A 16,410-nucleotide genomic window follows, 5' to 3' on the forward strand; every position below is an offset into this window, starting at 1 on the left:
TATGGATCTATCAGAAGCAGAAGATATTAAGAAGAGGTGGCAAGAATACACAGAAGAATTATAAAAAGCATATCTTCATGACCCCGATAATCACGATGGTGTGATCACTCATCTAGAGCCAGACATCCTGGAATGTGAAGTCAAGTGGGCCTTAGGAAGCATCACTACGAACAAAGCTAGTGGAGATGATGGAATTCCAGTTGAGCTATTTCAAATCCTGAAAGATGATGCTGTGAAAGTACTGCACTCAATATGTCAGCAAATCTGGAACACTCAGCAGTGGCCACAGGACTGGAAAAGGTCAGTTTTTATTCCAATCCCAAAGAAAGGCAATGCCAAAGAATGCTCAAACTACCACAATTGCACTCATCTCACACGCTAGTAAAGTAATGCTTAAAATTCTCCAAGCCAGGCTTCAGCAATACGTGAACCGTGAACTTCCTGATGTTCAAGCTGGTTTTAGAAAAGGCAGAGGAACCAGAGATCAAATTGCCAGCATCCACTGGATCATGGAAAAAGCAAGAGAATTCCAGTGAAACATCTATTTCTGCTTTATTGACTATGCCAAAGCCTTTGACTGTGTGGATCACAATAAACTGGAAAATTCTGAAACAGATGGGAACACCAGACCACCTGACCTGCCTCTTGAGAAACCTATATACAGGTCAGGAAGCAACAGGTAGAACTGGACATGGAACAACAGACTGGTTCCAAATAGGAAAAGGAGTACGTCAAGGCTGTATATTGTCACCCTGCTTATTTAACTTATATACAGAGTACATCATGAGAAATACTGGGCTGGAAGAAGCACAAGCTAGAATCAAACTGCCAGGAGAAATATCAAAAACCTCAGATATGCAGATGACACCACCCTTATGGCAGAAAGTGAAGAGGAGCTAAAAAGCCTCTTGATGAAGGTGAAAGAGGAGAGCGAAAAAGTTGGCTTAAAGCTCAATGTTTGGAAAACAAAGATCATGGTATCTGGTCCCATCACTTCACGGAAAATAGATGGGGAAACAGTGGAAACAGTGTCAGACTTTATTTTTGGGGGCTCCAAAATCACTGCAGATGGTGACTGCAGCCATGAAATTAAAAGACGCTTACTCCTTGGAAGAAAAGTTATGACCAACCTAGATAGCATATTCAAAAGCAGAGACATTACTTTGCCAACTAAGGTCCGTCTAGTCAAGGCTATGGTTTTTCCAGTGGTGAAGTATGGATGAGAGAGTTAGACTGTAACGAAAGCTGAGCACCAAAGAATTGATGCTTTTGAACTGTGATGTTGGCAAAGCCTTTTGGGAGCCCCTTGGACTGCAAGGAGATCCAACCTATCTATCCTAAAGGAGATTAGTCCTGGGTGTTCATTGGAAGCATTGATGCTGAAGCTGAAACTCCAAAACTTTAGCCACCTTATGCAAAGAGTTGACTCACTGGAAAAGACCCTGATGCTAGGATGGATTGGGGGCAGGAGGAGAAGAGGACGACAGAGGATGAGATGGCTGTATGGTATCACCGACTCGATGGACATGAGTTTGTGTAGACTCCTGGACTAGGTGATGGACAGGAAGACCTGGCATTCGACGATTCATGGGGTTACAAGGAGTTGGATATGACTGAGTGACTGAGCTGAACTGACTGAAGTACACTTGGAAAATAATTTTACCTAATAACTTAAGTGAATATTTTAGCTATTTGATTGCCAGTGTTCCATTTGCTATGAACAAATACATTTGGATTAGTTGAGGTAATCACTAACATGGCAAAAATCAGGGTCATTTGTTCAAATGATTCTAAACTACTGGCTAAGCCAATGTCTGAAATACCCATATCACATAGACCAATTTCTTGTGCTACTATCACTACTTATTTACTGTTTATTGTGAATTATCATCTCTCCATAGAATTTTCACAAGAGTCAGTGCCCATTGATTTCACTAGACAATTTTGGTCCTCTGTCACAATAAACAGCCTTACCAATTGTTCTATCTATGTTAAGACAGTCTTCAAAATGCTATATTCTATTAGTTAAACATTTACTTCTGTTCACTTCATATTTCATTTTTCTTACAATCTTTGCCACTGCTTTTATTTAATCTAATAATAATTATCAAACATTACACAGTACATTTTCCTACATTTACTAAGGCTCAATTACTAATCCCTTTAATTATATATCATAAACATTAATGAGATTATTGAATTCAAAAACCAAATGTTCTATATTGAAAACTGCATTGACTCTACCACAGTACTCTTTCTTTTTCTCCTTAACTTGATTGTACATTATTTTCATTTCTCTACCAACTGTTGGCTCATCAGTGAAGATTCTGCCTACAATATAGGAGACATGGGTTCAATCCCTGGGTCAGGAAGATCCCCTGGAGAAGGGCATGACAACTTCCTCTTTCCTGGAGAGTCGCATGGACAGAGAAGCCTGGTGGGCTACAGTCCAGAGGGTCACACAGAGTCAGAAACCAAAGAGACTTAGCATGCACACATAGCACACGCTTCAATTTTTATGTTAGTATAATTTGTAAGAATGAGTGTACATCATAAAATGAACGGACACATCTTGAAATTCTTATGTATACGGTTTCCCAGGCAAGCACAAATACATTTTTATACTCTCATGTGTGTGGGGATGGGGGAGAGCGGAAGAGTAAGAAAAAGAGAGACAATGTGTGTGCGTGTGTGTGTGTGTGTGTGTGACAATGTGAAATACAGAAAGAAAAGGACAGGTACTAGTTTGTGAATATCCAACATGAGAAATCAAGTGAATTACAAATTACAAATTACTCTTGGAAGAAGATGCAAAAAAATTCTGATTTACTAAGAAAAAAGTCAACAAACACAGGTAGTTGTTACCAATTAGCATAAAATTAATAGTTTCAAGGTATTTTAACAAATAGTACAGTTGATGAGCTTATTATTAACTCTGTGTCTTGTTGTTGTTTTTTTTTAATCTCCACCTTCACTATCACACATTGTAAATTACCATTCAGTGAAAAGTCACAGTTCTCATGTAGGTGATACTGTAATAAGCATTAAAGAAATAATTAAAATTGACCCTTCAATGTATTGCTTATATAACAGTGCAATTCTATGTTTATGTGCGTATGTGCAAAACACTTACTTAAGTGCATTCATATTTGCATAGATAGTTTTCTAGAAGCCAGTAGCTATTCTGAGAAATCCAAGAATCCTGTCAGCTGGTCTGTAAATAAAATCCTTAAAGGATGGCATATAAGATAATTTGAAACTCACTGTGGAAGGACTGAAGAATACTGATCATCCATTCATCTGTTAATCTTCCTGTTTTTGTTATCTGAATACACTTGAGCTGATTTGAAGATTCTCTTGATTCAATCCAACAAATCGTATCTTCATTGTAAATAAAATCCAGAGTATGAATTTCATTTCCATTTACTGAGCTCAGGGTTGCCATCTTACTTCCATTAAGATAGAAAATCTCAATTGTTTCAGAATTTGCAATTAATAGCAAAGGTGGTTTATCTGTAGGTTCTGGAATAAGACAGAAAGAGGAAAGTGAGTTGGGTAAAAGTCACATTTTTAAGATAAATTTGTATTACTCATTAAAAGTCAGTTCTATCTTTTTAATTTATCTTTAAAATTTAAAAAAAAAAAAGGTTTAAAAAAGTTTTTATTAGTAACCCATACATGCTCCAGTAACCATTTTACTTCTTTAAGGACAACATAGTCCCCTGAGCATTTGTATTCCTGATTTTCTTAGTCATAATGTGTTCTTTAAATCTGAGGATAATGTTATTTGCTTTCAATGCTGGCAAATAGAGGAAACATTATGAGAGCTTTTCTTAGGAATGATATGGATCTAGATTGACCTATCTATACAACGTTGCAGACTTGCTTTGTGAGCAAGAGCCACTTTTTTGAGGTGGATGCATGAGGTCAAAAAATGATTCTCTAAAGTAAAACATGTAAAGCTCACAGGCTCCTGTGACCTCAACCTCACTCGCTCCTTGACTGACCCTGGGAGCTAAACAATCACACATTGCCTTAATGACTAGATTATGGTCACGGCACCACTTCCTTCCACATTCCTTCTCTATAGTCAGGAAAATAAGATCTTGTGGTAAAAGAAATTTGTTCAACACCAGTTTTTGGAATATATCTTTGCTTGTCCTAGGTAAGACTGGTAATTTTTAGATAAATTTGAATTTAAAAGAATCTCAATTTATATATATATATATAAAGTGAATAGTAAAATTGCTTGGACTGCAAGGAGATCCAACCAGTCCATCCTAAAGGAAAGCAGTCCTGAATATTCACTGGAAGTACTGATGCTGAAGCTGAAACTCCAATACTGTGGTCACCTTATGTGAAGAAATGACTCATTTGGAAAGACCCTGATGCTGGGAAAAATTGAAGGCTGGAGGAGAAGGGGACGGCAGAGGAGGAAATGGTTGGATGGCATCACCAACTCAATGGACGTGAGTTTCAGTAAACTCCAGGAGTTGGTGATGGACAGGGAGGCCTGGCGTGCTGCAGTCCATGGTGTCGCAAAGAGTTGGACACAACTGAGCGACTGAACTGGAGTAAAATTCCATTAAAAAATCACTGTTGAAAGTTTAACTCCATTCAGAGTAGCTTTTGTTCTAAATAGGGAATAGGGGGAATTTTCAACTCCTCTTTTTTTCTCTGCCTTACCTCCAGTGTGTCAACAAATATCTTGGACTCTGACGTCAAACCTATCAGGAAGCCCACTACTTCTCAGTGACTACTACTAACATCCTGCCCCAAGCTGCCAACACTTCTCCACCAGATCATCACAATTCCAATGGTTTCTCTGCTTTCCTCTATGCCCTCCTCCTTCTGAGTCTTCTTCAATACAGTAGCCAACGTTGTCTTTAAAATGTAAAGGTAGATCAAGTAACTTTTCTGCCCAATTCCTCAGAGGGTTTCCATTTCAATCAAAGTCAAAGTCAAAGCCTTATAATGGCCTATAAGCCCTATGTGATGTGTCTTATCATTAGGATTTCCCCTCATTTCCTTCATCTCTTTGCTACTCTCTCACTCTTACTTAACACAAATCGACTTTCTTACTGCCCATTGAACAAGATTCTGGATGGCATCCCAGAGGTATTCTTTCTAGAACAATCATCATATATTGGAATGGCTGACATGACATGCTGACATCCTTTCTGGGCATTATTTAGATGGCACCTTTCTGGTTAGGACTTCTTTTTACCACTTTACCTTGTAAAAAAAAAAAAAAAACAACTACAACTTTTTACACTCTCTGTAGACATCCCCAAGTTTATTTTTCACTTATCACTACCAAACACTGTATATATCAGATTTCTTTCTCTGGTGCATTATTTTTCTATTTCTGCTGCTCTATCTCTAGCATTTATAAAAAGTCTGGAACCTATTGATCATTCACTACAAATTCTGAATTAGTCAATAGACACATGGAATGCTTACATAGTAAAATTCTTTAGAAATATTCTGTGCAATGTTACAAAATAATTTGGTTAGCAAAGATGCACCAACACTAATGTTAATGCTTAATGTCTTCATTTGACAACTGAAATGACCTTTTTTGAAATAGCCTCTCATTCAAAAATGAGCTAACATTGCCAAGATGTAGACAGCAATTTCCAAACTAGCTACTAGTCAGCAAATTTAAGTATGTCATTGTTTTTTGGAGAGAGGTTGGAATATGAAGGAACACTGAGTTTCTCTTGAGACACTGATATAAAAATGAATCAATGGTCAATACAGGCAACGCTTAGTTGACACAACTAATCAATCTATTACATTTTGTGGCTGCTTTTTGAATGAATCAGTTGCTTATCTTAAGGCAAAATGTATCAACCACTGATTTTAAAGCCTCAGATAAACAGAACACCAATAAAGAGCAAGTCAGATGTTTTGTAAACTGATGTGGTTTGATACAATAATGGTAACTTTAAAAATCCAAATGACATACTGGAGAAAGGATACTTATATTAGTTGTGATGTGCTTTAGTGAAGGGATACTCATGTGTTTTTGCTAAATATTATCTATGGTTTTCCTCTTTAGACAAATAAAACATAAGGCCTGATATGGAAGCGGGGAAAATTACTGAACAATAAGAACCCACAAATATCATCATGGGCTAAGGAAATGTCTTTTATTTTATACTTCCTGATGAAAGCTGGCATAAGCCTGGCAAGTTATCTATCTCTACCTGAACTGCATAGATCTCTAGTGGGTATTATTACCAGGTGTTTCCACTGGCAAGTTGAAAACTATCATTAGCTTGGGTGATGAGGATAACAGACTGACCAGAATGAATGTGACGCTTTAATCAGATACCACACTTGGAGTCAGTAAACAATTTCCCAAAAGGAACAGTTGGAAAACCCATCAAATGGCTTAAGTCAAAAGATTTAATACATCAATATTTAATGAGGAGTAATAAATATCAACCTTCCAAATAGAAGAGATTGAAACACAAGAAAGTACTCAGTCAATATTCTAACTTAGAGGATTAAGACTTAGGTTGAAAAAAATCTCTGCACAGACTTTCAACTCATTCATGTTGCAGGAGGAAAACTGTCTTCATCCTCTTGACTGACTCCTATATGTCAATAGCACAAAAAAAGAATATTTTCTCTCTCAAACAGTTACAGACATGTATAAAATCAGAAAGTGATTTTTTTCCTATCATGGTATATTAATCAATGCCATAATTTTTTAAAACTGATTAGAAAGCAGTGAATTAAAAAGAGAAACTTGGAAACATGAAAAATCTAATTTAACTAGATTCATAATTATACCTTTTTAAATTCCAAGGCACTATAACCTCAGATATGCAGATGACACCACCCTTATGGCAGAAAGTGAAGAGGAACTAAAAAGCCTCTTGATGAAAGTGAAAGAGGAGAGTGAAAAAGTTGGCTTAAAGCTCAACATTCAGAAAACGAAGATCATGCCATCTAGTCCCATCACTTCATAGGAAATAGATGGGGAAACAGTGGAAACAGTGTCAGACTTTATTTTTTTGGGTTCCAAAATTACTGCAGATGATGATTGCAGCCATGAAATTAAAAGATGCTTACTCCATGGAAGGAAAGTTATGAACAACCTAGATAGCATATTCAAAAGCAGAGACATTACTTTGTCAACAAAGGTCCATCTAGTCAAGGCTATGGCTTTTCCAGTGATCATGTATGGATGTGAGAGTTGGACTGTGAAGAAAGCTTGAGCACTGAAGAATTGATGCTTTTGAACTGTGGTGTTGGAGAAGACTCTTGAGAGTCCCTTGGACTGCAAGGAGATCCAACCAGTCCATCCTAAAGGAGATCAGTCCTGGCTGTTCTTTGGAAGGAATGATGCTGAAGCTGAAACTTCAATACTTTGGCCACCTCATGCAAAGAGTTGACTCATTGGAAAAGACCCTGATGCTGGGAGGGACTGGGGGCAGGAGGAGAAGGGGACAACAGAGGATGAGATGGCTGGATGGCATCACCAACTCAATGGACATGAGTTCGGGTAAATTCCAGGACTTGGTGATGGACAGGCAGGCCTGGCGTGCTGAGATTCAGAGGGTCTCACAGAGTCAGACACGACTGGGCAACTGAACTGAACTGATAACCACATTCTTACAAACATACCCTTCTCTTCTCATGGTCAAGAATATAATAAAAATTTATATATATACTTATAATGATAGTATTTGACATATATCTGATGCTAAACATATGCTTTCACAGGGAAATGAAACATTTTTTAATGTTTCATTTAAACTTCCTTTTAATTCTGATTAATTTTTCCCTTTGATTCTAAAACATTAATTCAGCTGGTTTCATTTTAAGTAATTGGAATTATGGATACTGGTACTTAAAAATAAAGACAAACATAATAAATATTTATAACAAATATATACATATGCATATATAATAATAAGCATTATCCAGTTATACTCTTTGAGATTTCCCTTACCTAATTCTATAATGTGAGCAGTTACCTTCTGTGAATGAAACTGGGTAGATATCTCTCAACATTTACTGTGTTAAAGATGAAAGAACAAAGAATCCGAGGTTTAACTGAATAAAAGAGTAAATAATAAATTCCATGTAAAGTATATCAAATTAAGCTAGTGGGACTAAAGTGTGAGAAAAGGGAAAATTGTAATCCATTTAGCCCTATGAAATGGTTTTTAATCTTTAAAAGTTAAAATAATTTAAAGAAGAATTTTAAAAATTTAATTTATCATATAGAAACTATATAAAGGCTTTAAAAATAAGATGAAATGAGAAATGAGAAGAATGCTAACAACTTGTAATAGAAAACTCTGCAAAGCTTCATGGAACCCTGCTAACTCAGAAGGTAAAGAATCTGCCTGCAATGCAGGAGACCAGGGTTTGATCCCTGGGTGGGGAAGAACTCTGGTGAAGGAAATGGCAACTTGCTCTGGTATTCTTGCCTGGAGAATTCCATGGACAGAGGATCCTGGAGGGCTACAGTACACAGGGTCTCATGGTCAGACATGACGTAGCGACCAACACTTTCACTTTTCATAGGACATAAACTGTAGCTATATGCAACAAAATGAAGAACAATCTACATAAAGACACCTAATTAAAAAAGAAACCTTCTAAAATTATGCAATGAACAGAAAAAGTTGAATATGAACTATTAGGAGGAAATTATATAGTTTAAAAAAAGGATAGAAAAGTATTATTCAAATAGTATAATAAATTATAGATCAAAGTCAACTAAGCCAAACTAAAAATGTGGATAAAATTAACCATCCAAGTAGAAAAAAAGATATAGGGTTGAAATATTTTAATTTCCAAAACATATATGGCTCAAATTTGTTTCTCTCTTTTCCTTAACTATTGTGTTAATGGAAAAATCCCTTGACTGAAATGAATGATATTTAGAATAAGTATACACTAGCAGCCCACTCCAGTGCTCTTGCCTGGAAAATCCCATGGACGAAGGAGCATGGTGGGCTGCAGTCCATGGGATCACTAAGAGTCGGACACGACTGAGCGACTTCACTTTCACTTTTCATTTTCATGCATTGGAGAAGGACATGGCAACATACTCCAGTGTTATTGCTTGGAGAATCCCAAGGATGGGGGAGCCTGGTGGGCTGCTGTCTATGGGGTCGCACAGAGTCGGACATGACTGAAGCGACTTATCAGTAGCAGCAGCAGTGCCATATGTCAGAAGAAACTATCTTATCACATTTTACAGAAGGAAAATTAAAACATGAATCAAAAATGGAAACATTAAAAGGCACTAAAAATACTATTGGTCCAAGCAAGAAAATGCAATTACTGCAATTATACTATAAGTTATCTTAGCACTACCTTTTATTGTCATAATGCATTTATACTAAGCTACTATTTTACTGGATGAAAATGTTTTATTTATTGTATTTTTTATTTTATTTTTTAGAATTTACGGATGTAAGGCATTTCAACCAGTATATGAAGCAGGATAGTCTGACTTCAAAAAGTATATAATCTAATAGAAAAATTAAGTAAAATTAGTATAATTAAGCATTAATGTCTATATCATCTGTCTTCAAGAAAGATATAATCTAATAGAAAAAATAAGTGTGATTAAGTATAAATATCTATATTTTTGAAGTCAGGTTTGGTACCTTTCATCAAACTTGTATAGTAACACTGAATTCCAAAGAATGGTTAGATATATCTTCCTATGGTTGAATGTTTGTTTTCCCTAAATTCATATGTTGAAGTCCTAACCCCTTAAGATGACAGTTTTGATGAGGATTGGACACTGCTCACATGCTGAAGGAGGAACCCATATGAATGGGATTACTGCATTATAATAGAGGCTCTAGAGAGATCTCTTGGGCCTTCTGCAAGATAGGACAAGTCTGTATCCCAGAAGACAGCACTCACCAGACCGTGCTGGTGCCCTGATCTCATACTTCCAGCCTCTAGAACTGTGAGAAATAAATTTCTTGTAAGTTACCTAGTCTGTGGTATTTTGTTATAGCAGCACAAGTGTATGAAGATTTATCTGTTAAATAGAGTTAGAAGTTCCTTAATGATGATAACATTTTATTTCATCTGTGCATGAATGGATGAACAGAAATTGAATGTATGGAGAATTTTTTTTTTTTTACAAAAAAAGAAGAAAAAAAGGAAATCTGGTGAAACAAAAAGCTTGGACAAAAGCAAAGATGTGGGAAAGACTAAGATATGTTGGAATACTGACTTAAGTTTTTAGTTTCTGAGGGTGGAACATGTATTAATGGTGAAAGTATTTCAACATGATAATAACAACAGTTAACCCTTTTGAGCATATTTTAGAAATTAAACACTATATTTTATGTTTCAGATTTACTCATTTATTGTATGCTCACAATATTTCTGAGAATCAGGTGTTAATATCTTTTATATTTTATAGATAAAAAAATGAGTATATTTAAGGTTTAAGTAAATTACTTAGGATCACAAAGCTACTAAGTAAAAAGAATTAGGTTCAAACTCACATAGGCCTTGTAGTAGATAAGAAAGTAGGTTGAGGAAACACCGCACTGCATTTGAGAAATGACACATGGAATACAATATGGATAAGTAAAATATAGTGGGAAAGATGTAATTCCCATTTAGCTTTTTAAACTTGTTTTTACTTTTAAAGTGGTATAACAAAATTCATATCAGATGGGAAGGGAGTTTGTAAAAGTCTTGTTTTACATTGCCTTGGTGTAGTATTGCAGAATGAGGTTGGAAAGGCATTCAGTTCAGTTCACTTCAGTCACTCAGTTGTGTCTGACTCTGACCACATGAATCGCAGCACACCAGGCCTCCCTGTCCATGACCAGCTCCTGGAGTTCACTCAAACTCACGTCCGTCGAGTCCGTGATGCTATCCAGCCATCTCATCCTCTGTCATCCCCTTCTCCTCCTGCCCCCAATCCCTCCCAGCATCAGAGTCTTTTCCAGTGAGTCAACTCTTCGCATGAGGTGGCCAAAGTACTGGAGTTTCAGCTTTAGCATCATTCCTTCGAAAGAACACCCAGGACTGATTTCCTTTAGAATGGACTGGTTGGATCTCCTTGCAGTCCAAGGGACTCTCAAGAGTCTTCTCCAACATCACAGTTCAAAAGCATCAATTCTTCAGCGCTCAGCTTTCTTCACAGTCCAACTCTCACATCCATACAGGACTACTAGAAAAACCATAGCCTTGACTAGACGGACCTTAGTCGGCAAAGTAATGTCTCTGCTTTTGAATATACTATCTAGGTTGGTCATAACTTTCCTTCCAAGGAGTAATCGCCTTTAATTTCATGGCTGCAATCACCATCTGCAGTAATTTTGGAGCCCCCCAAAATAAAGTCTGACACTGTTTCCACAGTTTCCCCATCTATTTCTGTAGGTAAATGCAAAAGGCATTTCTGTTTCCTTTTAGATTGATGCAGTATAGAAAGAAAGAATGATTATTTGTGCCAAGATTCCTATTGGAAGCAGTGTCCAATGGAGAGATATAAGGCCTTAAGAATCCTCAGAGGTTTAGGAGCACACTAGTTTTCACACAGGCTAAACTATCATCTGATTGGATGAAAATGCTTTATTTATTGTATTTTAAATTTTTATTTTATAAAGAAATGTATTTATGTTTTTAATTATAAGGGCAGTAACCCAAGATTATTCCTAAAAAAAAAAAAAATCGTGTAGACACAGGTACAGTAGCTGGATTCCTGAACAGAGAAATACTCTTCCAATTTCTCAGGAAACAGGTCATAAGAACCTAAAATGCATGGTATTTTTTTCTTAAGTAGAGACAGTATGGTGTGATAAAGTAGAAGTTTTAAATTGTAGTGACTGTTTTATGTAGATAATAGGATGTGGAAGGATGGATGTGAAAGGAGGATGTGGAGATTTGCTATTTGGGTTACAGGGTGAAACGGGGGAAAAAAAGTAGAGTCAGTTTTAAGAAATGATGATGTGTTTGGTGTTGGCATGTTAGGCCAGTGCAATCCTGTCTTGGACATTGCCAAAACTCACTCAGGTAAGCTACCAATCAAGCTGACTTATAGACTAAAACAATATAACCTTTTTGTTATCTGGATATTATTAGTGAAATACCTATATCTTCATGAAGAGGATATTTCAATCTGAAGATGAGTGAGAAGCAATGGAATATGCTGTTTTATAGGAATAAGGATCATTAAAAAAAAAAAAAAACAGTTAAAGCCAATTAACATACCATGCATAAAAAAAAGAGCATCTCATTTTGCAGATTAGTAGCTCTCACAATATCCCTGTTTCCTAATAAAGAGCCAATCTATCAGATCAAGGAAGTATTCCTCCTGTTACCTGAAGACCTTACTTGGCACAATTTGCAATATATTTAAAGATACTTTACTGAATTTTTTAAATTTAAGAATGATAATATATTTTAATAAATAAAATAATGTTAAATAATGCATTTTTTTAATCAGGAAAATCAAATATATTTATACTGAATTTAATTAAAGTATAAATATAATTAAATTGAAAGGTCATTTTGGTAACTCTCAAAGAACAATTCATTCAAATTTTAGGTTATTGAATTAATATTAAAATTAGCTGACAATCCAGGGATGGATAATTCACAGTAGTCACTGAGGAGTGGCCTATGGTAACTTCTGATTCTCTTAGTCACCTTTCTAACTGTGGCAAACAGAAACTTCTTTAGCTATAGAAATACATTTCTTCCAACTCAGACTTGTCCCTCTAAGATATAAACCAGTAATGATTGAGTTCAACAGGTAAAATATATTGGCTTATTTCAAAATGGCTTTAAAATATTTCCAGTTTGAAAACAAGGGCCCTTAAAAAAGTCACTTCTGTCTCCTAAAAAGAAAATACTCTCTCAGTATTCATATATTCAATTATATATTTAACAAAGATTTATTGGGCATAACTCACTTCTGTCAGGCACTCGTCCAAATGCTAGAGATACGGCAGTTAACAAAACTAATAAAATTTTTGTTTTTGTGGAATTTACATTTTACTGGAGGAAAAACTCAGTAAGCAAGCAAACACTATTTAGTATTTTTTGGCAGCATTAAATTCTACAAAGAAAAGTAAAGCATTGGTAGTAATATGGATGCAAGCTGTTCTTTAGAAAGAGTAGTCCAATTCAGAATATATTTAAAAATTTAAATAAAGAGTCTGAGAAAAAGAATGGAGTTAAGGGTAACTACAGTGTTTTGATTTGGGCAACTGAGTGAAAAGGGTCACATTTACCAAGATGGTCATCATTGGAGAAAACATTGTTAGGAGAGTATCAAAAGCTTTGGGAGACATGGAATTTGATATTTCCATTAAATATCCAAATGGACTTAGTACGTTGGATCTCAGTATTTAAGTGAGTTTGGTATTTAACGAGTAAGATCTAACATGTAGGGCTGGAGACAAAAACCTGCAAGTCTTAGTCTCTAGATGTTTAATAAAACCATGGAAAAGGATGTGTTTTTAAAGTCCTGATACAGCACGAAAGCCTTAAGAAATCAATAGAAGAAGGGAACTTGTTCAAAGCACTGAACACTGAGACGTGCAAAACATACTGGCAAAATGAGGATTACCCAGCAAAATAAACCAAGCAAAAAAAAAAAAAAAAGCACAGTAATGTATTAATAATAAGAGAACTCCAAGAATATATTCTTTAAAAGGGAAAATATTCAAGGAGGAGACAAGATCAGCTGTGTGCTAAGGACTGATAACTGAATAATTATGCAACTGGAGGTCACTGGTAACTTTGGCAACAGAGGTGTAAGTAAGTGATAAGAATGTAAGGCTCACTGAGGACAGAGGAGGCAATAGACAACACACTTTTTGCATAACGGGAAAAGAAAAATGGAGTGGTAGCTGGAGAGGAATACAGTTATTAAAGAAGTTATTTCGCAGCCTCTTTATAAGATCCTTGTATACTGATGGGAATGATCCAGGAGAAAAGAGAATATTGATGATTCAAGGAATGAAGAAGCAACTGACTGAGTCTAACTCTTATACAGTTGAGAAAAGGTGGTATGGATGCACAATTGCAGGGACTGGCCTTAGGAACAAAGTCAGTTTGTTCTTCCATTCAAATAAGAGAAAAAGTGAATAGTGCTAGATTCAGATAGATTGGTAGATTTAGGAGAGTTCAGGGTGAAAACGAAAATTATTTTTTGACTGCTTCTTTTTCTTCAGGGGAATATGAATGATTATCATCTTCAAGTAAGGAGGAAGGAGGTAGACATATGAAAATTCATTATCTAGAGGTGGAAGAGGGAAAGGTCATTTAATCTATTTCACTGTTTCTGACAAGGCTGCCAACAGGTATAACTACATAACACGTATTTATTAAGATTACAATTTTCTACTTTGCTATTACAAAGACAGATGGGTTTTCAGTACTCAATTGCGATTATATACCAAGCTTCTAGATACTTTACCAGATATATTCCTTGTAATTTGATGGTATGTTGTTCTAAAACTCTAGTCTGTTAAGATATAAATTATCTAATAACTTGGCAAGTATTGTCTTTCACACAAAGCAAAAATGGAGGCTATGTGAGTCCTAGCATTAAGAAGAAAAGCTCACACACATTTAAAAACACATTCAATACAATGGATTTTCTCTTCTCAGGGCTAAAATGCCTCTAAGCAGCTTAAGTAGGCAGAATATGCATATTTTGAGTTATCAAAGTCAAGAGCAAGTATGAACTCTGGGGAGCAGTGCTCAAGAGACATTCTTTAACTGCCGTTATTATTCAGTACATTGTTGTCTGCAACTGATACAGGGGAAATGCCTTGAAGGCACTCTGAAAAATATTTTTCTGATTACTTAGAAAAATAAAAACATTTTTTTCATTAGGTTTTAACCTTTGGCTTTCTGAGGGTTTCAATATCTCTATACTTCTACATTCCTTAAGCAAAGCAATAGAAAAAATATATATATTCATGTCTAAACTTATTAAAAATATTTTTTGATGTGGACTATTTTTTAAAGTCTTTATTGAATTTGTTACAATATTGCTACTGTTGTTTTTGTTCTGGCCTTGTGGCAGGGAGGCATGTGATATCTTAGCTGCCAGACCAGGGACTGAACCTATCACCCCTGAACTGAAAGGTGAAATCTTAACCATTGGATCACCAGAGAAGTCTGTCCATGTCTAATCTTAAAATTAAACCATCTGTAATTTCTATGAATTCAAATGTGGCTCATTTGTTTTTATTTTTCATTTTGTTGGTCCAATTTTAAGACAAAGAAAGGGAGTTAACTGGAGAACATTGCATGACCTATCACATATTCTATTTTAGGGATTTCAATAATAGGTCAATAGCTAGTCTACAAAAATTAAATGCAGTGACAGAAATTTGCAGTAATATATTGTGTCATTTGTGAAAACAAAGTTTATTGATTGTCATATCTAAAGCCCACAAATGTTGCTATGTAATTTTTAATACCCAAACAAAGACATCCGCAGCTATATTGCAGCTAAGATGTTAAGTGGTAAGAAAAATGGAAGATATGCATTTTTTCTGTGTCAAATATACTTTTTAGTCATGGGTAAATCAAAGGTGTCATGACACATGAAAAACATGGCAGGTAAGATTATTATCAATCTTGCAATTTTGTTGCTGGAAAAAACATTTAAGTTATCAAGAAAAGTGTTAGACTGTGAAACTGATGTTCTCCAGCTGAGAAAAAAAAGTAAAATTTTAAAAATAACAAAAATATAGAACACAGAATATTCATGAGGAGTTTTATACCTCAGTATTGGAAAGCTCATTAACAGTTGTGTGGGTAGAAAAAAAGAAAAAGAAAAGAAAAGTAATGCTGAACTTAAGTTACCCTTTGAAACGTTTCCAGTCTTTTGACTTTCCTTTTATTGATCCTCAATATTCTAGTACCCTTATTCTGCTTCCTGAATGTTTAGGAAATTGCTTAAAACATCTGACAAACTTTTACCCAGCACATACTCTGTTCCAGGCACTGTTATTTCTCTGTCACTTACAGCTTACCATAGTGTACACCATTTTCTCCATGCATACGTGACTTAGAGAAAAACAACAAATCTTGATTTCTATGCTGCTCTTGGTCTGCAAGCCTTCCCCCTAGCTCAGAATTACTCATATACATTCATGTCACCAAGTATCATTCATAGTTATGCCTCAATGAAATGACAAGCTGTGCAAGAACTAATCCTTTGAGCTATCTAAAAATAGTAAGAATGCTAAATAGTATATCTTCACATTGTCAAGACATAATCACATGTCATTCTGCAGGGAGCTACTCTTAGCTAGATGGTAGACTGAAAAAAGTCTGACCGAGTAGTTTCATAAACTACCAAGATTACAAAGACAATATTACCCTTCCTAGGAATATTTAGATTTTAACATGGGTAGTTATTAAAAACAACAA

At 35.5% G+C, this 16,410-nt stretch overlaps 1 protein-coding gene across 1 annotated transcript in view; it reads right to left on the reverse strand.

Annotated features, from left to right (window-relative positions):
• The window catches only part of LRP1B (LDL receptor related protein 1B), a 2,198,408-nt gene that overhangs the window by 1,183,672 nt on the left and 998,326 nt on the right, over positions 1–16,410 (reverse strand). Inside the window, 1 exon segment of the mRNA XM_018062463.1 lies at positions 3,265–3,522. Coding sequence (XP_017917952.1) covers positions 3,265–3,522 — 258 coding nt within the window.

This window comes from Capra hircus, chromosome 2 (assembly GCF_001704415.2).
Source record: "Capra hircus breed San Clemente chromosome 2, ASM170441v1, whole genome shotgun sequence".
NCBI classification, from domain to species: Eukaryota; Metazoa; Chordata; class Mammalia; order Artiodactyla; family Bovidae; genus Capra; species Capra hircus.